Source organism: Molothrus aeneus, chromosome 5 (assembly GCF_037042795.1).
Source record: "Molothrus aeneus isolate 106 chromosome 5, BPBGC_Maene_1.0, whole genome shotgun sequence".
NCBI classification, from domain to species: domain Eukaryota; kingdom Metazoa; phylum Chordata; class Aves; order Passeriformes; family Icteridae; genus Molothrus; species Molothrus aeneus.
In genome coordinates, this window is record NC_089650.1 from 4,389,468 (window position 1) to 4,409,124 (window position 19,657).

The window sequence follows — 19,657 nt, forward strand, 5'->3', positions numbered from 1 at the left end:
AGAAACAACTGAGAAGGTTTGGTCTGTGCTGATGCTTTGGTACCTGCTCTTTTTACAGGGCTTGACCTAGAGAAAATCAAGCAAAGTATTTGCCAGTCCCACATTAATCCACCTCTCCAGTCTGTGATCAGAAGGTTTCTTTTACAAGTTAAAGAAAAGACACAAAAGACACTGACATGTTTCTGCTTCCACAGCAACCAGTCCTGGCCTGTGCAAGGAAGCTGCAGTTTAATTAAACCATTTCAAAAGCTGATGCTGTTAAATTAATGTGAAGTCTTTAGGAGGATGGATGTTATTTTGCTGGAGTAGTTTCTACAGTTTTAACTGAAGTGGTAAGGAAGGGATTTAAGCTAAATCAATACACAACATACTTCAACTGATATGTGTCCAAAAAAGGCATTTGCATCAGCATAATGAAAAAGTGCAAGATTTTCATGTAGACAAGACTCAGAAGAAAATATAACTATATTATTCTTTGGGAATATCAGGAACATGCCTTGTTTTGCCCTTGTCTGCTGTCAACACCTCCTCCACTGCCTCCAGGGGTCTGCTCCCCACTGCCTGACAGTTTTATTAACTTTATCTTCCTGTCCTGTTTGCCCTCAGGTACCCACTTTTTGGCAAGTTACACTTCTCTTTATCACCAAACCACCACCTCATTTGATGTAGTTCTCAAGAACTGTAGCTTCCTGCAGTTCTGCTAAGTTAAAAGGTTCCTCTTTAGGGTAGTTTCAACTTGGTGTTCCCCAGATTTTCCCCTTTCCTCTATTTGTAACAGTACAAGTTACTCCAGCTTCAGAACACAACTGGCTGGGTTTTTCTCAGAACCCAAAATATATTGCTTCAGTCTTCTGAAACAACTTCTGAAACACTTCTGGTGTGCCCAGTGCTTGGAAAGGTCAGACTGTGACTATTGCTTCTGGAAAGCCCTCCTTGCTCCAGAGGGTGACATACAGTGAGTGAGAGAAATTAGAAAAAAGGCCATTTTGAGCAGCTACTTTCTCAGCTTTGCATGATATCCCAGCACCTCTTGAGCTCACTGGTTTGCACTACAGAGTGGGGAATGTCCTTGGGAAGAAGGAAAAGGTCAATCCTTCTTCTTTCTGTTCTTGGTTTGTCCCCCAGAGTCCAGCATGGCCAGGCCAACACTGTGATGCAGAGCTGAGGAATTTTCTCTGCCCATTTTGCTGAGCCACCACTGCTGCTGCAGGGGGAACACAGGGGATCTCTGGGGATGAGGCACAGTGCTGAAATCACAACATGCAGCCATTCTGAGCACACCAACATGCAGAATAGGTTAGGCAGAGTTTGGTGCTGCACTGGCAGAACAAAGAGCTGGCACTGTTGGCAGACATTTTAACAAATGGCTCATTTCCGTGCTATTGAATCCATGGCAAACTTCCCAATGGAAGCAGCCTCTGGCTGCAAATGTGCAGTGAACAGCCCAGGTCTGTACAGCACACGCTGCTTCCCACCAGCTGCACATGGCCCACAGTCCCCACAGGGAGCTGCAGTCAAAGACAAGCTGGAGCTGCTGAGCACAGCAGAGTGCTCCCAGCTGTAGTAAATCCAACCATACTAAATTTTAGGTAGTCCTCCTGCTTCTCCTCGGACATAAATGTTGAAGGTAAATGCCTTGTTAACAGGAGGGAGAAAATAGACTTGATTTCCTCTCCACGTGCATAGCAACACTTAAAAGTGCAAGTTTTGGAACATCTTAGAGACAGAGTGGTAAGTTGAAGCAAGAGACTGTCTCATACATTTCAATGCAAAAGACAGCAGGGAAAAGGAAATTCTTTTTTGTGTCTTTAATTTAAGGATCAGACAATTCAGAAAATTGGTATGTTAGTGATAACTGGCTAATTTCCTCTTTAAATCCAGGTTTGTGTCTTTTAAGTCCCTACCAGAAAATTTTCAAGTCTATTTATTACAAACGTAAGCTACCTTTATTTTTTTTCTTCTTATACTTTTTTAGGAAAAGAGGCAGAGGAAGAGAGACTTACCAACTCCTCATTATTACAAAATTTAAGGAATACAATACCCAATTCAATCTGCTGAGTTAAGACTGAAGAAATGCAAAAGCAGTGGCCACACACAAGTTTAACTCTGCCCCCATGTGTGCAAACATTAAAATACATCCATCCACCCTGGATCCTGCTCTGGTTTTGTGCTAAAGGGTGTGTTAGTTTGTGGCAGTAATAATATATGGCATTCACAATGACCATGCATCTACACGACACCTTTTCTCTTCTACACTCACATGTTATTGCATTATTAAACTCCTTTATGACTGCACTGGCTGCTAAAAAAACAAGCCATAGAGATATGCCTGCTGCCCACAATAATAAAACAAGGAGAAGTGATGAAAAGAAAAAAAGAAAAGGCACTTCTGGAATTTTACCAGAGGCATGATCCTGTTAAGACTGGGGAAAAACAGGGACTTAATTTTACTTCTCACATTTGGGATGCATGCTCTGTGTGAACTTCCCTGTTCTACACTGTGCCTCATCTTTCAGCCTGAGGAGTGGCAGCAAACACCTTTGGAGGGTGAAAAGGAACTCCTTCCTCTGCAACCTCACACTGAGGTTTCTCCAGCATCAGCACACAAGGTGACAAGGCTCTGTCAATGGGAGACCAGCCCAGGCCACCAGCACTGTGGTGGGGACACACCAAGGGCTCAGCCCACACTCACACACCCAGCAGTGAGGGAGCAGCTCTGGGAGTGAGGGGCCTCTGCATCACACTCTGCCCTGGGACTGGGCAGGAATGAAACCTGGGCACTTTCACTGAAGGAAACCTGGACACCTGGAAACCTGGAAACCTGGACACTTCACTGAAGGAAACCTTCTCTCTCAGGAAATCTACAAGGGGAACTGCAGAACACCTCAGCACATGGCACAAGAGAGACACAGGGACAGGACAGGGCACTGCAGGAGCTGATCCCAGCAGAAACACCAGCCTGATCAGGAAACACCTGCCCTCAAGCCTTATCTTTTGATAAGGGAAAGGTCCACAGGGCACACTGCTGCCACGCCCCAAGTAAATCACCTTGTCAATTTTTAATTTATTTCAGCTTTCACATTAACCTATGTGAGCTGGGTGTACAGGGATAAAGCCACAGCCCTGTTTGCTGCATATGGGAGGGCCCAGAGCACCAGTGACACCCCTGCATTGTCCCCTGCCCTGGCCAGTGGCCACTGTCAAACCAGACAGGCAAGAGGCAGCTGTGGTGAGGCAAGCAGGAGGGAGTGCAGGACCATGGCAACCCATGTGCAGCTAAACACCTCTGCCAAGATGCCCATCGTGGGGCTGGGCACCTGGAAGGTAAGAGAGAGTAAAGCAGCTGTACTGCAGAGCTCCCAAAAAACTGCAGTGCCCCTGGTCCAGCTCTGGAGAGCTGTCCTGGTGCCTGGGGCTCTGCTCTGCCTGGTTGTTGGGCTGAGAGTGAGTTGGAGTGGAGCTACAGATAAATGGCTGGAGGTTGATTTCCAACCCTGGAGTCCATGTTTATCACTGCAAGAAATAGTGTTCATGCAAAGGAAAAAAAACCCCATCAACCTGGATGGGGGGGGGGGAGAATTCTTTCCTTAACATGGTTTTATTTTGCTGGAATACAGGTGTTTAACAAGCACTGTTTTGAGATTGTTAATATTTATGCATTTTTTCCAGTCTGCAGCTGGGCAGGTAAAAGCTGCAGTGACGGCTGCCATCGATGCCGGGTACCGGCACTTTGACTGTGCCTACGCCTACCTGAATGAGAGTGAGATTGGGGAAGGGATCCAGCAGAAAATCAAGGAAGGTGTTGTGAAAAGAGAAGATCTCTTCGTTGTCAGCAAGGTAAGGATCCAATGATCATGGAGCACAGCTGAGGGAATGCTTTGTGTGGAGTATTCTCCTAGCAGGAAGGTAAGTAATGGAGACAAACTTGATGCTGCAGGATAAAGCAAATCAGAACAGCATTCAGGTTGCTCCTGACACAAGCTTACAGCTTCACCCCATCCTGCAGGGAGAGTTAGGAAGGATACACTGGGTCTGCACCCTGCTGTGGTGACCCAGCAGTCCTGAGGGATGGATCGATTCCTGCAAAAGAAGGGAAGCAGGAAAAGGCAGAGGGGACCAGGTAGCCCCAGGCAAGGTCGTGATGCAGAGGCCAGAGAGCACTCAGTGTCATTAGCAGTTTGCTAATGACACCCTGCTGATGCTAAAGCATAGCAGGGCACACAGGCTGTCACTGCCTGCTGCTTCTTCCAGCAGCTGGGCTCAGAGCACTGCCACAGGGGTGTCCCTGCCATGGGAGGAGTCATTCTGGCCACCTCGGGACACTGTAATCTGCTCAGCACGTGTCCCAGGGAAGGTGGGGTTGGTGGGTTTTATTTCTTATTACAAAAATCAGACATATTCCAGCAAATACTTAGCTGGAATCTGGAGTTACTTCTTACCTAAGTAAAGGTTGGTGGCAACCACTCTTTGTGGCTTCTCTTATACCTTCTTGGCTTTGCCTGCTACATGCAGTGCAGAGTTCTGTGCATGCTCAAGAACAACACTCAGACACAGCACTGCCTCTGAAAGCCCCCTACTGCCAAGGCACACCCTGGGGAAAGGGGTAGCACCCATGATGGGTGAACTCATGGAACCAGAGACTGGCACACAGTGCCCTCAGAGCCACAGGCCAGGCCCAGCCCAGAGCCTGCCACATGTGAAGAGCACTGGGATGGCCTCATGCCACATCACCTCCCAAAGAACAGGGAGCATTCCTGTGCTGTGCAGGAGAGCACCCAAGAGCATTAACCAGGAGGTCACAGTCTGCCCCTTTTGTCTCCAGCTGTGGTGCACCTTTCATGAGAAGCATCTGGTGAAGGAAGCCTGCCAGAAGAGTCTTGCCAAGCTCAAGTTGGATTACCTGGATCTGTACCTCATCCACTGGCCCTTTGGCTACAAGGTACAGTAGCAGCAGGTCTTTTTGAAATCCTGGGAGATTCCAGGGAGAATTCCTGGGAGAGCTCCTCAGCAGAGCCAGGAGCACTTGCAGCACCACTGCTGCTCCAGAAAGAGCCTGTGCCTGCTGTGCCAGCCCTGCCCCAGTGCTGCCCACCCTGCCCTGCTGTGCCCTGATCTCTGCCCCAGTGCTGCCTGCACAACGTCCTCTGCCCTCCTGATAACAGAGAGGCAGTCCCAGCAACAAGGTCAGGCCTCTGGCTGCAAACAAAAGCTGTGCCTCTTTCCCTCTCCTTTACAAACCCAAGGAGTGCTCTGCTGAAAGAAAACCCTCTGGGACAGAGGGGTGCAGTTTGCTGCCTGACAGGAATTCTTTCCTCTGCAGGTTGCAGAATCACACAGTGGAAGTAAACACTTCCAATTCCCATTTCTTTCTTTGATCACCAAATCCTTAATACAGTACAGATTGAGCTGACCTTGCCTGTAGGAGCCTTAGTGTTGTTTCACAGACTTTGGATTTCAAAAAGATACCTATCAAAATCTCTGTTCTCCCTTATGCTTTTGAGCTTAACTCCATTCCTTCAATATTGTTTTAGTTAGCTCTACATGGACAAAGTTGTCATGTGAAACTGCACAATATTGTGGCATTTAGATAATTCCAATAATTCAAAATACTTTGGCCACACTGTCTAGTTACAGGCTGTTCTAAATTTTCTAATACAGCAATTTCAACAGTGAGCCTCCTCATGGGACATGTGTCAGCAGATGCACTCCAGTATAAATGTCTGTGTTCACAGGGCCAAAGTCAGTCCTCCACAGAGCTTTTTAAAAACACCTACAGAAACTGTTACTTGAACAATACTTGGAGTGAACTCATGTAAGACTCCAGAATATTGTTCTATAAGTTAACCACTTCCCTGCATGCACTTTGTGGATCATCACTTCAGAGGGTCCAGCAGAAACAGCTGTCTTTATTGGGATAATAGATGACAAAAATGCATGAACTAAGAAGTGACTGAAGAACTGGTTAAGTTATGGTGAGCATTACTTGATTTTTTTTAATGCAGTATTAGCTTTAGCTCCTTACATCCCTGTTGGCTGATTTCACACAGCTAATGTCTCAGCAGAGATTATTTCAAGGCTTTTCTCTCTCTCTAACAGGCTGGAGAGGAATTGTTTCCCAAAGATGACAAAGGCATGGCCATACCCAGCAACAGTGATCTTCTACAGACGTGGGAGGTAAGTTCAGCCAGAGCAGAAGAGCAATGTCCTCTGTCCTCATCAGTCTTTGCCATGCTTCCACTACCTTCAGCAGTCACAGAACTGTTGTCTTGTTCACACAAAATTAGCTGGAAGGAACATAAGGCAGTACAAAATAGCTTTTCATAACGGGCATGCTTAATCCTTCCCTGGTTATCCGTGTTCTCTGAGTTCTTACTTGACTGGAGCTGCACAAGCACTTCCAGTGCAGCTGCACACCAGACTGAAACTAGAAAACGTTCACTGTGGAACAACAGCAACTGTACAACTGTTTTCACCACTGTTCTTGTGCCTTTCTTGAGTTGCTCAAACAAATTTCAGAGAAATAAAGACATTTTAGGTTGAGATCTAGCCTGTAATGTGTGGGACAGCCCTCCAAAGCTTGGACAACAGTGGATTGCTGAGTATCATCATTCTTCTCCTCATGCAACCCAATGTGAATTTCTACACACTCAGGGAATGAGCATTTGGGCTTGGGTGAGATGGCATTAATGTGCCAGCACCTGCTTTTCCCTCAGAGAACTTTGCAATTTCAAACAGTAATTTTGTGCTGCTCATGGTGGAAAATAAGTCACATTGGGAAGAACATCATCATGAGCTGCCTTGCACGCTGGATGATGATTTTGCTGTTTTAGGCCATGGAGGAGCTGATGGACTGTGGATTGGTAAAAGCCATTGGATTCTCCAACTTCAACCATGAGCAGATTGAAAGAATCTTGAACAAGCCAGGACTGAAGCACAAGCCTGCAAATGTCCAGGTGAGCTGTAAAGTGACTGCAGGTGACTGGATTTGTGGGATTATAAACATCCATTTACAGTGGAATGAGGAGATAGGAGAAGGATGAACAGAGAAGATACAGCATGTACTTTAAATGCCTCTCTATGGATATTTCAGAGTACAGCACTTGGATACTACTATTTGTTTTGTATCACCTTGCTGAACCACTGTTTAAGGATGTTGGAGAAGTTCCCTGAAAACAGCCTTTCTGGAATAATGAATGATCCAGAGATGAGCTTTGTGAACCCCCCCCAGCAAAAACTGTACAAGCCCTTTGTATCAAAATAGGTGTTTTAATACTAAGGATGGGTATTATCATGCAGGCCACTGTCAAATTAGGGAAAAAAGCAGCCTCTAATTGGACCAGGAGATAATTTATGGAGCACAACAATATTTCAGCAGTTCTGCCACTGTCAGACTCTTTGTTTTTGTGTTGGCAGATTGAATCTCATCCATACCTCACCCAGGAGAAGCTGATCAAGTACTGTCAGTCCAAAGGGCTGGCTGTGACTGCCTACTGTCCCCTTGGCTCTCCTGACAGACCATGGTAAATTTGCTTTGCAATTTGCCAGGGAGCTGCTGGGGGTTATGATTGAAGCCCTGAGACTACACATACACCACTCATTTCTTATTTAAACACAGATCTCTGTTGCTGTGCTGAATCTTTCTGTGGAGGTTTCTTGCCACTGATTTGTTTCCTCTGTGTAGGGCTAAGCCTGGGGATCCTTCCCTTCTGGATGACCCCAAGATCAAAGAGATTGCAGCCAAGCACAATAAAACCCCAGCACAGGTGGGTACTCCTTCCCAATGTAGGAAAACAGAGCTCCAGAAAGTCCAGAACCTCTGTCCCTTCCCCATGATTTGTGGCACTCCTCTGATTTTTCCCTAACAATGCATATTTTTTATTATATTACCTGCAGGACACACTATTAACTCTTTGGCCATCAAAAAGATTCTTGACCACCTTCAGATGTCACTTCCCCTCTATAGCAGTCACAGGTGACCCCTGAGGCAGGAAATGATTGGTATCTGACTTTAAGGCTTTGGAATGCTGAACATTCCTTTCATTAAAATTATATTGTATTATATATTATATTATATTATATTATATTATATTATATTATATTATATTATATTATATTATATTACCACACTACATAGTATATACCATATATCATATATATTATGTATTGTATATATAATATAACATATATAATATTCATTCTATATTATATATAATATATCATATATGTTATATATCATATATACAATATATATTATATATCATATATTATAGATTATATACATACTACAAAGAATATTTAAGAATACTAAAGAAAACTCGTGACTTTCTCCTGACAGCTTGGACTTGATAGGCTAATTAACATAAACAATTTACTAGAATCTAATCAAGCAATCACATTGGGTAAACAACCTCTAGAACACATTCTGCATGAGTACAAACACAGGAGTAGTAAATGAGGTAAGAATTGTTTTGATCATTATTTTCTCTGCTTCTCTCACAGCCTGGACTGCAGGGCCAGGGATGATTTGAAATGCAGCTCTGCAGAAGTGGGGATAGCTCAGGGAAAACAGCTGTTGGAACAGGAGGAATGATTCAGTTGTCTCTTTTTGCAGGTTCTCCTTCGCTTCCAGATCCAGAGAAATGTGATTGTGATTCCTAAATCTGTCACCCCACAGCGCATTGTGGAGAACTTCCAGGTGAGGGATCAGGAGCGAGCAGGGGCTGCCCCTCAGGGATGCTTTGGATCCTTTATCACCCTTGCCACGGGCTCCTGCAGCAAGAGGGCTGGGCTTCTTCCTGCTTAACTACACTTGACTGAGTGTTAAACCAGGCCTCCTTCTTGAGAGTTTAATCAGCAATCTTTGCATGATAGCATTCCCTGTTCCATGGCTTGTGGATGGATGAGTGTGGTGTCTGTGAGGGTCCCCAGGATGAGGGAAGAGATGAACCTGACTCCATGTCTCAGAAGACTGGTATATATTATATTATATTACATTACATTACATTACACATAAAGAAAGAGAAGGATACACCAGAACGTTTAACAACAATGAATATTAAAAACCCATGACTGACTCCTCAGAGTGCGACACAGCTGATGGTGATTGGTCATGAATTAAAAACAATTCACATGTTTGGATAAACAATCTCCACATTCCAGAGCAGCAAAACAGGGAGAAGCTGAAGCTTTCCAGCTTCCCAGGAGAAGAAATCCTGGCAAAGGGATTTTTCAGAAAATATCATGGTCACAGCTTGCTTGGAATCCCCACACAGGAATATGCCTGAAACATCTAGAATCAGCAATGTTCATCAAATAATCCTTATGTCCATAAAACAAGTTGTTCTTCATAATTCAGTGGTCCATGTGTGAAAATGGAATCTCCAGTGTGGAGCTCTTGTATTTCTCTTAGGTGTGTTCAAAGAAGTGATTTCCACTTGTATTTCTAATTAGGTGTTTGACTTTGAACTGACTAAAGAGGAGATGGCAACTATTCTGTCCTTCAACAGAAACTGGAGGATCTGTGAAATGAACGTGTAAGTGATGCTGCTTGTTTTCTTCTAAATCTTAAATTCTGGATATTCTTTACAAGGAATTTTGTGTCACACCTTCTAGGTAACATTAAATTCATTTTTTTAAATATCATGCCAACTCAACTGGTTTGTCCCAAAAAAATAACATTTTCAGGAGAGGGCTTAATATTTGCATTTTAAAAACAACACAGACTTTAAACCAAACTACATTCTAATTTTTAATTCTTAGTTTTCAGGGAACTCTCTTGAATTACAAAAGAATGGGATGTTTAACTCATCTCTGTGTGTATTAGAGAAAGGAGAACACGTATCTCCACCTATTCTTGCTGTAACTCTGTGATGCAGGTCTTCCCTTGGTGGCTCTTCTATGACACACCACATATCTCCACATCACATTTAGATCGTGGGTGAAAATAACAGTCCCGCTTTTATTTCTTTCAGGTCCAAAAATCTCAAGGAATACCCTTTCCATGCAGAATACTGAAGGTGTTTGTAACATGGCTTTCACCAGACCTCTGGTGCCATCTGCCAGGGAAGACATGGGATGTTTATCCCACAACATTTGGGGTTTTTGGAAGAAGGAAAGAGTATTTTCTACAGCACCACTATTCACTGGTTCCCTTCAGTCTTGAATCAGCAGAAACCAGATGTTGACAAACACACCCCACAGATCCACTATTCCATCAGAAGTGCCATGCATTTTAAATAAAATTAACTTTAAAATGCAAAAACCTAATTGGTGGAAAGTTTTCTGTCTACTGTAGGAGAAACCCAAAACCGTCCCGCCCAGAGATGCACAGAGGGGTGGGTTGCAGTCACTGCACAGAGGGGACACAGATCCTGCCTGGGACACTCGGCATTTTCCCCTGCCATCCCTCAGCACCCACCATGTCCTCTCCTCACCTGCCACAGCCCTGTTTTGAATAGACACATACAAGAATTATCACAGATCTTGGAAAAAAACCTCTTGAGAAGACACAGAGAGATTGGTGGGACCTCAGAGGATGCTCCTGGCTTGACCTGAACTCAAGGCAAGAAGGAGGCCAATATTTAAAATCAGATTAAATCTCTACCCCCCTGTTTTATTCCTGCCTAAACAAGCATCTGGAAGTTGAACCAATGCACACCATTTAGCAATGTAAACATTCTGTTCCAACATATACTCTTTTCTCAAAGGCCCTGCCATCACCTGACAGCCCCAGCCACACCTTCAGGACAGACACAAATGTCACCTCCTGGAGACTGGCACGGTGTGGGCAAGGCAAACAAAGCAAAACACAAAACCTTCTGCCCAAAATCCTCTCCTAAAAAACCAAGGTGTCTCTCACAGCATGCCTTGGGAAAACCAAGCACCAGCCTTCACAGGAGAACATCAGTTCACGGAAGGACAAATTGCATTTCTCAGCCCTGCTCTCCTGTGTGGTTAAACCACAACACCACATCCTGCAGAGGACAGCTGACAGCACTGCCAGAAACCTGGGGGAGGATTTAATTAAAACTAATGATTCTGTCTGCCTTCAGTTAAATGAAGCAGAAAAATCTTGGGTGTCTGCTGTGGGAGAGGCATCCAGAGAAAAACACCCCATAGTGCATATTTCAGATTTGTTTGTACCTGAAGGAATTCTCCAAGCACAAGCAAACAGCAAAGCCTCCCAAGCAGCCCTGACAGGCCATTATGGAGCACTTAGAGGATCCTGTTGATAAATTAATTTATTTTTCATTGCACTTTCAACATCCCATCTGCTCAGCCTCTCCGAAATTGCAAAGTCAGTTTCTAAAGTGAAATTAAAAGGCCGCCTACCGTTTATTTCCACACTTGTGTGTTTCCTTCTGAAATACGGTCTGCACTTCCCTAAGGCACGGGGACAACGCGGTCCTTGTGATATTCGCTGTAAACTCAGCGTTCTTCAGGAGTTTGGAAAACGCATTAAAACACGCTTTCCCTTAAAGGAAAAGCATTTAAAAGGAAGTGACTTGCACTGATCATTTCCGAAATGACTCGCAAACTCACCCCAGAGTGAAACTGTTTGTCCCGTGTTGGTGTCACTCTCAGGGAACCGAGCGAGCGTCAGAACACCCGGGGACATGGCACAAGGAGGATAAACACGGACACACCGAGGGACAGGAACAGGGCGCTGCAGGATCCGGGCCGGGACACCCCAGCGCTCAGCCCTTATCCTTCCGTAAGGAATTTCATCCTTCTCCCGCGGGAACACCGGGATTCCCTCCCACACGGGCTCCCCCCTCACTGCATCCCCCATAACCGCCCAGCGGGCTCCATTGCCTGCCGGCTCCGCTGCTGATTGGTTGGCGCGACGGGCTCGCGCGGAACGGGGGCGCTGATTGGTTGGCGCGGCGGGCTCGCGCAGAGCGGCGGCGCTGATTGGCTGCGGGCGCGGGGCAAACATGGCCGGCATGGCGGGGTACGTGCGGCTCGGCGCCGCCGCCAGCGCGCCTCTCATGGGGCTCGGCACATGGAAGGTGAGGCGGGCATCGCGCTGCGGGACGGGGCAGCGCCTGAGAATCCCTCAGCGAGACCTGTCCTGCCCTTTTTTCCCTCTAGTCCCCCCCAGGGAAGGTTACAGCTGCGGTGATGGCTGCCATCGATGCCGGGTACCGCCACTTCGACTGTGCCTATGTGTACCAGAATGAGAAGGAAGTTGGGGAAGGGATCCAGCAGAAAATCAAGGAAGGTGCTGTGAAACGAGAGGACCTCTTCGTGGTCAGCAAGGTATGGATCAGATAGTCATGGATTATGGACACACTGGTTTTACCTGTGCTAGGAACATCTAACATTTAACACAGTTAAACGCCGTAGCACTGGAGAATTGTGTAAAGTAAATTAGGTAATTCCTGATACTGTTCTCTTGTTTCCTGTGCTGCTACACAGCCCAGCCTCGCTGCGTGTGAAGAGCACTGGGCAGGCCCATTCCACAGCTCGTTCCCAAGAACAGGGAGCATTGCTGTGCTGTGCAGGAGAGCACTGCAGAGCTTTCCCCCAGGAGGTCACAGTCTGCCCTGTTTTTGTCTCCAGCTGTGGTGCACCTTCCACGAGAAGCCTCTGGTGAAGGGAGCCTGCCAGAAGACTCTTGCAGACCTGAAGCTGGCTTACCTGGACCTCTACCTTGTCCACTGGCCTTTTGGCTTCAAGGTACAGTAGCAGCAATGCCCTTAACTTTGTTTCTTGTGTGTGGCTTAACAGCCCAACAGTTGTTCTGGCTGACAATTACGTGCTGTTATCTGTGCCAGCACTGCTCTGGTGCTCAGCTTGACCCTGTGTGACTGAGGCTCTTGGTCTCTGCTCCAGAGGCAGTTGTTTTCATACCCCTTTGATCCTGGGAATGATGGCCTGAAATCTAGAGAAGGCTTGCTTTCCTTTTCTCTTGCAAATCCAGTGTGTGTTCATCTCAAAATCACCCCTTGTGGGAACAAGATTGCTTTTTGCTGCTTCTCTGCAATTTTCCTTTATGTGCTACAGAATCAGGGAGCAAAAGAAAGCATTTCTGTTTTCCATTTCTCTCTTTAATCAGCAAGTCCATAATGCAGTACAGATTGAGCTGGCCTTGCTTGTAGAAGCCTTAGTGTTGTTCCACTGAGACAGGAATTTAAAAGGTGAAATTTCTGAGAGTGTTTAGGAGTTGATGTCTGAGTGGATCAGTGAAGGTGTTGATGTCTGAGTTTGAATATTTCTAGTTACAGCCTTTGTATCCTCATTCAGTCTGATCCCTCCCCATTCTACCCGTTGCCTTTGAGATGCTCATGGCTTTTGCATGCTTTATTTTAATTTTATATGAGTAGAGCCATGAAGATGAAACTGTCTCATGGTGACAGCAGCAAACAGCTGCTAAACACAGTTCAGTCTTGGCATCTTTTCATAACTTGTACACAAAGGCTCTTCCAGCTTTCCTGGTGTTGGTGGCTTTGCACTGAGCATAGTCATGAAAGAGCTGTCAGTGCACACTACAGCTCTTTTCAGTAGATCTGGTGTTGTGTAGACTAAAGTGTTGATGCCCCCTGGAATAAGAACAAAACAGTTCTTGCTAAGTGGGAAACAAAGAACAGCCCTTGAAGGGAGCACATGTGAGACTGGAGGCTGCAGCTCTGACTGGTTTGTTTCCCTGTGGGTGTTTGGGTGAGCCATCGCTTCCAGGGGTCTGGCAGAAAAACCTGTTCTACTGGGAATGGTCACTGGCAAAAATGCCTTAAATTCCTTCACTTCTCAGAAGGAATGACTGAGTGTAGACAAGAGCCAGCACTCTTGCACTAGAAGTTTAGGATATTGTGGTTGTGAGCACTCAAGTGGATTTGTCAAGAGATTTTCAAGCACTTTCTCTGTCACTGACAGGCAGGAGAGGATCTGTTCCCCGCAGATGACAAAGGCATGGCTATCCCCAGCAACACAGATATCCTGCAGACATGGGAGGTGAGTTCATCCTGAGTGGAAGAGTCACATCTCCTGTCCTCAGCAGTGCTGTTGGCTTCAACAGCTGCAGAATGTTTAGCCATGGATGCAGAATTAGTTGGAAAGAACTCAGAGAAGCACACGGTTTTAAAAAGGCGGTTTAAAAAATTGTTTAAAAAAATTGTTTAAAAATTTAAACATTGCTTCCCATGAAGACAAACAGAGCATGTCATGAAAAATGTGTTCAGTCATCTCTGAACCCACTGCATGCTGACTGTGCTCCCCTTTCTGCCAGGCCATGGAGGAGCTGGTGGATGCTGGCCTGGTAAAAGCCATTGGAATCTCCAACTTCAACCGTGAGCAGATTGAAAGAATCTTGAACAAGCCAGGACTGAAGCACAAGCCTGCAAATAATCAGGTGAGCTGCAAAGTGACTGCAGGGGAATACTTTTCAGGGATTATCAAGATCCAATTACAGTTGAATGAGGGGGTGGAAAAAGGGAGAACAAAGTAGACAGAGCTTGTAGTTTAAATCCCTCTCTCTGGACATTTCTTCATACAAACAGAACCAGAATATTTCCTTTTTGTCTCATCTTGTTGAACTTTGGAGTGTTTTCCTAGGAATCATTCTCTCTGGAGGCATGAAGAATCCACATGAGGGATCATTCTGGCATAATGATTGACTCTTATAAAGCCTCTCAGAAAAAAATCCAAAAAGCACATAAAGACTCAAAAGTTGGTGCCCTGTAGAATTATAGTCTTGTATTGTCACATAGGCCACCTGCAGGGTGGGGTGAAAGCAACCTCTAATTAGCAAATTAGATTCAGAAAAACCTCTGGGGCAGGGGAAAACTACAGTAGTTTTACAGCTCTCAGTTTATGCTTCTGTGTTGGCAGATTGAGTCTCATCCATACCTTTCCCAGGAGAAGCTGATTGACTACTGCCAGTCCAAAGGGATCACTGTGACAGCATACTGTCCCCTTGGACGTCCTGATGGGTAATTTCCAAGTGGGTTCATGTGATTTATGACTGAGTAATGCTGCAGGTGTATATATTTTTTTTTTCTTTTTTAATTAATGGGGCTAGATGGAATCTTTCTGAATTGGTTCTGTGTTGTTTCATCCTTTTCTCCCCCACTTTGTCTAGTTCTAAGCCAGATGCACCTTCCCTTCTGGATGACCCCAAGATCAAGGAGATTGCAGCCAAGCACAACAAAACCCCAGCACAGGTGGGTAGGTGGCAGACAGTGGATACCCCTTCCTGTAACACAGAAATTTTAAAAAACGGCTGAAGAGAGGGAACAGCCTCTGTGGTGTTACCTGTGAATAATGCTGCTTTTTTGTCATGTTAACAAGCAGTGCAGGCTGGGCATTCTGTGGCCTGCAAGATATGCTACTACTAAGTCTGGCCATCAGTCAAGAAAATATTCTTGACTCATCTTCAGTTATCACTTCTCAAGTCATTTTGAAGAAATGAAAACCTTGCATGTAGTGCAAAACTTCTGGGTGCTAAGGAAAGGAATTGACTGACCCAAAGCCAGAATGGAAAGGAGACCTCCCATGGGGGCTTCCAGCCCTTCCCTCTTTGCTCTCCAGGCAGTGCAGCCTGGACTGCAGGGCCAGGGATGATTTGAAATGCAGCTCTGCAGAAGTGGGGATAGCTCAGGGAAAACAGCTGTTGGAACAGGAGGAATGATTCAGTTGTCTGTCCTTGCAGGTTCTCCTCCGCTTCCAGATCCAGAGAAATGTGATTGTGATTCCCAAATCTGTCACCCCACAGCGCATTGTGGAGAACTTCCAGGTGAGGGATCAGGAGTGAGCAGGGGCTGCCCCTCAGGGATGGTTTGGATCCTTTATCACCCTTGCCACGGGCTCCTGCAGCAAGAGGGCTGGGCTCTTTTTGTCTGGAAGTCAGGGCTACAGTGAAAACTACAGTGAAGAATAGAGAGAGCTGTTGGAAAAAGTGTGCTGATAACACTATCAGGCACTTTACATGGTGTCTCCTGTTCTGTTCTTCCCTCTGCCAGTAGATATATCTTGGAAAATCCAAGAATATTTCTTTTCCTTACTGTGTTTCATTAATCCATCACTTGTACCCAGCATCCTTTCTGATACAAACTTGTTCTTTAATCTCGTGAATCGTGCTTCTGATTTGATTTGTTCAAAGAAGTAAAATCCAGCTGGTTTTCTCTTTTTAGGTGTTTGACTTTGAACTGACTAAAGAGGAGATGGCCACCCTTCTTAGCTTAAACAGAAACTGGAGGATCTGTGCAATGGTCACGTAAGTGACAGTTTGTGTCCTTCAAACTCTTATATTTTCTATGGTCTTTATCCTGATCTCACAGGAACTGGTATAGCTCTTCAAATTGGGTGTATTTTGAAATCTGAAACAATTTTGGGGATGAAGCATCTGTTGTTATACTTCCAGTTTATTGAACTGAAAGGCAAGTGTAAGTCATGCTGTGTATTCATTGTGAATCCATTCTCCAGGAAACTTTGTATGCCTGGAATTCCAAAATGAGAGTTCTGGTTGGTAACTTTGGGTGTGTCCATATGGGAGAAATGAGCATCAGGCAGTTTTAAACTTGGGGTAATTTTTTTTTTGTGGGTTATTATAAATTGATGTCAGCTCTTACCCAGGTGGTTGTGGTGGGGAATGACCTCCTGTTGTGCAGTACAAAGCACAGCTGCTTGCAGAATATGCACTAAGACAGGAAGTGTTGGCTGCAAGGCCACAGAAACTGCTGCTGTCTCTGTAAGCGGTGTGAATTTTAACTCTGTATCTACAAAGTAACTTGGTCCCACCACTGTTCAGTGCCTGAATAATAGAAAAAGGCTGGAATGTGTTGGTCCTGTAAGCTGTTTCTATACTATCAAATCTATTAAGATTACTCTGCAGTTATTCAGTTCAGAGCCTCCTTTGAAGGCTCCTCTGTACACCCACTGTTGTTCTATATAGCAATTATTTTAGCCTTGAGTAATCTTTCCTCTTTGATTTCCTCCAGGTGCAAAAATCTTAAGGAGTACCCTTTCAATGCAGAATACTGAAGATGGTTCTTTTCCTGGCCTCTCTCAGGCCCCCAGGGTCTAATGAGCTTCTACCATTGCCTCAAATTGTGCACTATGTAGCTGACACACTGTATCCCTCCTCCCAGCAAAGGCACAGGATATGTGTTCAGTGACTTTGGGTTTTCTTCTTTGGTGGAAGGGAATTGCACAGTTGTTCTGAAGAACAAAGTGTGAGCTGTGATAATTCTCATTATGTGAGTGTCTCTGCATGGCTGAAATAGCAAAGGAGAAAACAGAAGAGGGAACTAACAACTGATTTTTATCTACTGTCTTGCATCAGCACCACTTAAGGCTGCAGGGTTAAGGATGTGTAAGTACAGGAGAAAAATCCATCCTGAATAATCACATAATCACTTCCTGAAGGTAAAAGACAAAATTAACTTCTAGAGTACAGCCCAAAGCTTTCTGGGAAATAAGAATAAATGGGAGAAGTGTCCAGACCTATAGATGTGTAACTCATACTGGGCCTTATTTCAGTCACTTTTTTACAGGCTGAAACTGGACAGAGATTGATGTTCAATTTCATTCTTGACCAAAATAAAAATATTTGAATTACTGCTTGTTTGGAAGTTCTATTCAGACTGGAGATTGTTTACCAACAGGTGCATCTTTTATTGGTCTCATGTGGATTGTTTTTACTTAATGACTAACCACAGCCAGCTGTGTTGAGGCTGTGAGCTGTCACAGGTTTTTTATTATCATTCCTTTCTAGCCCTCTGCTGTCTCCTTTCCCCTTTCTTAAGTGTAGTGTTAGTATAGCATTTTTAATATAATTTATATCATAAAATAATAAATCAGCCTTCTGAAACATGGAGTCAGGATTCTCACCTCTTCCCTCATCCTGGAGACCCTTGAACACCACCACACAAGCCTTAGTGTGGACTGTAGGTTAACAAGCAACAGGAGACCCAACGCCTGAAACTGCTGGAAAGCTCTGCACTGGTATCACTGGGGGCTGGTTTGGTTGGCAGCCAGTGCTGCTGTCTGGCTATCAAAAGCCCAGAGTGACAGAGGCTGGGGGAGATCAGCAGTGTTAAGCAGGGCTCTGGTGCAGCACAGAAGCAGAGGGTGCCTGCTGGAACTGGTACCTGTTAATGCTGAGCTGCTGCCCAGAGCCTGGCTCTGGAGCAGTGTTATGTTCCCTTAGGCTGTGCTGAGGCACTGGGACAGGTCTCTGCTCGCTGTAACTATGTGAACGAGTAAAGGCTGCCCCTGACAAAGCCTCTCCCTCCTCTGGAGGGTGCAGGTGAGCCTGGCTGGGCAGTGCTAGGATAGCTGGGAGGTGCTGTGACACTGTGGCAGTTCAGGTGTCCATGTGTGCCTCAGGCTGGTGGGCACAGGGCAGCTGCAGAACATCTGCATTCTGATCATAACATCCACACCAGATCAAGCTCTGGGCTCTGACAAAGGCATGTGAAGTTTGAGCTGTGTCTTGAGCAACTGAGTGGTCAAGAGACTTCCTTGAGAACAAGATGATTAACAAAAAACAGCATTTGTGAAGGTTAATAGTGTTACTGTCATATTTTCTGAAAAATCTCTTTGCCCAGGATTCTTCTCCTGGGAAGCCAAGAAGCCTCAGAGAAAAAGGAAAACAAATTCTTATCTCATTTGCTTCTCCTGTGTTTTGCTGCTTTGGAATGTGGTTGAAGAGTGTTTATCCAACATATGAATTGTTTTTACTTATTAGCCAATGACAACCAAGCTGTGTTGGACTCTGTCCAGAGAGTCATGAGTTTTTCATTAGTATCTTCTAGCCTTCTGTCTGCATCCTTTCTCTATTCTTTAGTATAGTTTAGTATAGCATTCTTTATTATAATAGAGATCATAAAATAAAAATTAGCCTTCTAAGAACATGGACTCAGATTCATCATTCCTCCCTTTGACAGGGGTCTCAGAAAATACCACATTAATAGTATTAGGGCCCAGTGCTGACTGACTTAGTCCATGTGCTGTACTGTGTTTAACTCAGTGTGCAGTGGGTGGATACACCTAGACAAGCTTGAGCTACTTGCACTGCACATCGTTGGGTTGTAGGTGTGAGTGCATGGATGAAAGGTGCTTGACAGATGACAGAAAGGCTGAGAGACTGAATGTCACAGCAGCATCAAGAACTTGCCGTGACTAGGAGTTAAAATAACTGGATATAATGAACCATGACTGACCACTTGGTGCAGACAAGAATTGTGGGAGGAGTCTTGGTACATATGGTATGAAAGTGCCAGGAGAACAATAACTGGAAGTTCTGCTGGAAGTTCTGGAAAGCTCTGCGGTCAAAGTGGGGACTGCTCTGGCTGCCAGGCTGTGCTGACATCAATCTAGCTTTACAAACCCTCAATAAAACAGACTATGGGGAAACATGACTACATCCATGCAGATATGTAAAATGATGAGGTGTAAGAGCATGTGTTAGTGCTGAGCCACTGCCCAGAGCCTGACACAGGTCAGGGTTGAGTGCTGTATTTCTCCCAGGTGAAGCCACCCTGACTCACTGGGATATTTTATGTGGGGCACACACTACTATACATTGTGAATATTTCCAGGTGTCATTCTCCTGTCTCTTTATCACCCATAGCTCATATGTACCAAGACTCCTTCAGTGCATATGTCACATTTTCTCTGCCAGGCTTTTCCTTCATTGATGAACTTGGTGAATCCA

General features: G+C 45.1%; 2 protein-coding genes across 2 annotated transcripts; both read left to right on the forward strand.

Moving 5' to 3' along the window:
- Positions 1-3,258: 3,258 nt before the first annotated feature.
- LOC136556954 (aldo-keto reductase family 1 member B7-like) lies at positions 3,259-10,014 on the forward strand. The gene is made up of 10 exons (XM_066550407.1): positions 3,259-3,324; positions 3,670-3,837; positions 4,823-4,939; positions 6,097-6,174; positions 6,831-6,953; positions 7,414-7,520; positions 7,682-7,763; positions 8,612-8,695; positions 9,451-9,533; positions 9,972-10,014. Exons 1-10 carry the CDS (start codon positions 3,259-3,261, stop codon positions 10,012-10,014), a joined length of 951 nt encoding a protein of 316 aa, XP_066406504.1.
- A 1,915-nt stretch (positions 10,015-11,929) lies between these two features.
- On the forward strand, positions 11,930-17,557 carry LOC136556952 (aldo-keto reductase family 1 member B1-like). The gene is made up of 10 exons (XM_066550405.1): positions 11,930-12,011; positions 12,094-12,261; positions 12,565-12,681; positions 13,876-13,953; positions 14,228-14,350; positions 14,830-14,930; positions 15,080-15,161; positions 15,650-15,733; positions 16,131-16,213; positions 16,938-17,557. The coding sequence occupies exons 1-10, from the start codon at positions 11,937-11,939 to the stop codon at positions 16,978-16,980; spliced, it is 954 nt and encodes a 317-aa protein (XP_066406502.1). The 5' UTR covers positions 11,930-11,936; the 3' UTR covers positions 16,981-17,557.
- Positions 17,558-19,657: the final 2,100 nt, after the last annotated feature.

Coding starts and splice junctions, on each gene's coding strand:
- LOC136556954 (XM_066550407.1), top strand. CDS start 3,259: ATGGCAACCCATGTGCAGCTAAACACCTCTGCCAAGATGCCCATCGTG. Junction 3,838..4,822: donor ATCTCTTCGTTGTCAGCAAG/GTAAGGATCCAA, acceptor TTTTGTCTCCAG/CTGTGGTGCACCTTTCATGA. Junction 7,764..8,611: donor ACAATAAAACCCCAGCACAG/GTGGGTACTCCT, acceptor CTCTTTTTGCAG/GTTCTCCTTCGCTTCCAGAT.
- LOC136556952 (XM_066550405.1), top strand. CDS start 11,937: ATGGCCGGCATGGCGGGGTACGTGCGGCTCGGCGCCGCCGCCAGCGCG. Junction 12,012..12,093: donor TGGGGCTCGGCACATGGAAG/GTGAGGCGGGCA, acceptor TTTTCCCTCTAG/TCCCCCCCAGGGAAGGTTAC. Junction 12,262..12,564: donor ACCTCTTCGTGGTCAGCAAG/GTATGGATCAGA, acceptor TTTTGTCTCCAG/CTGTGGTGCACCTTCCACGA.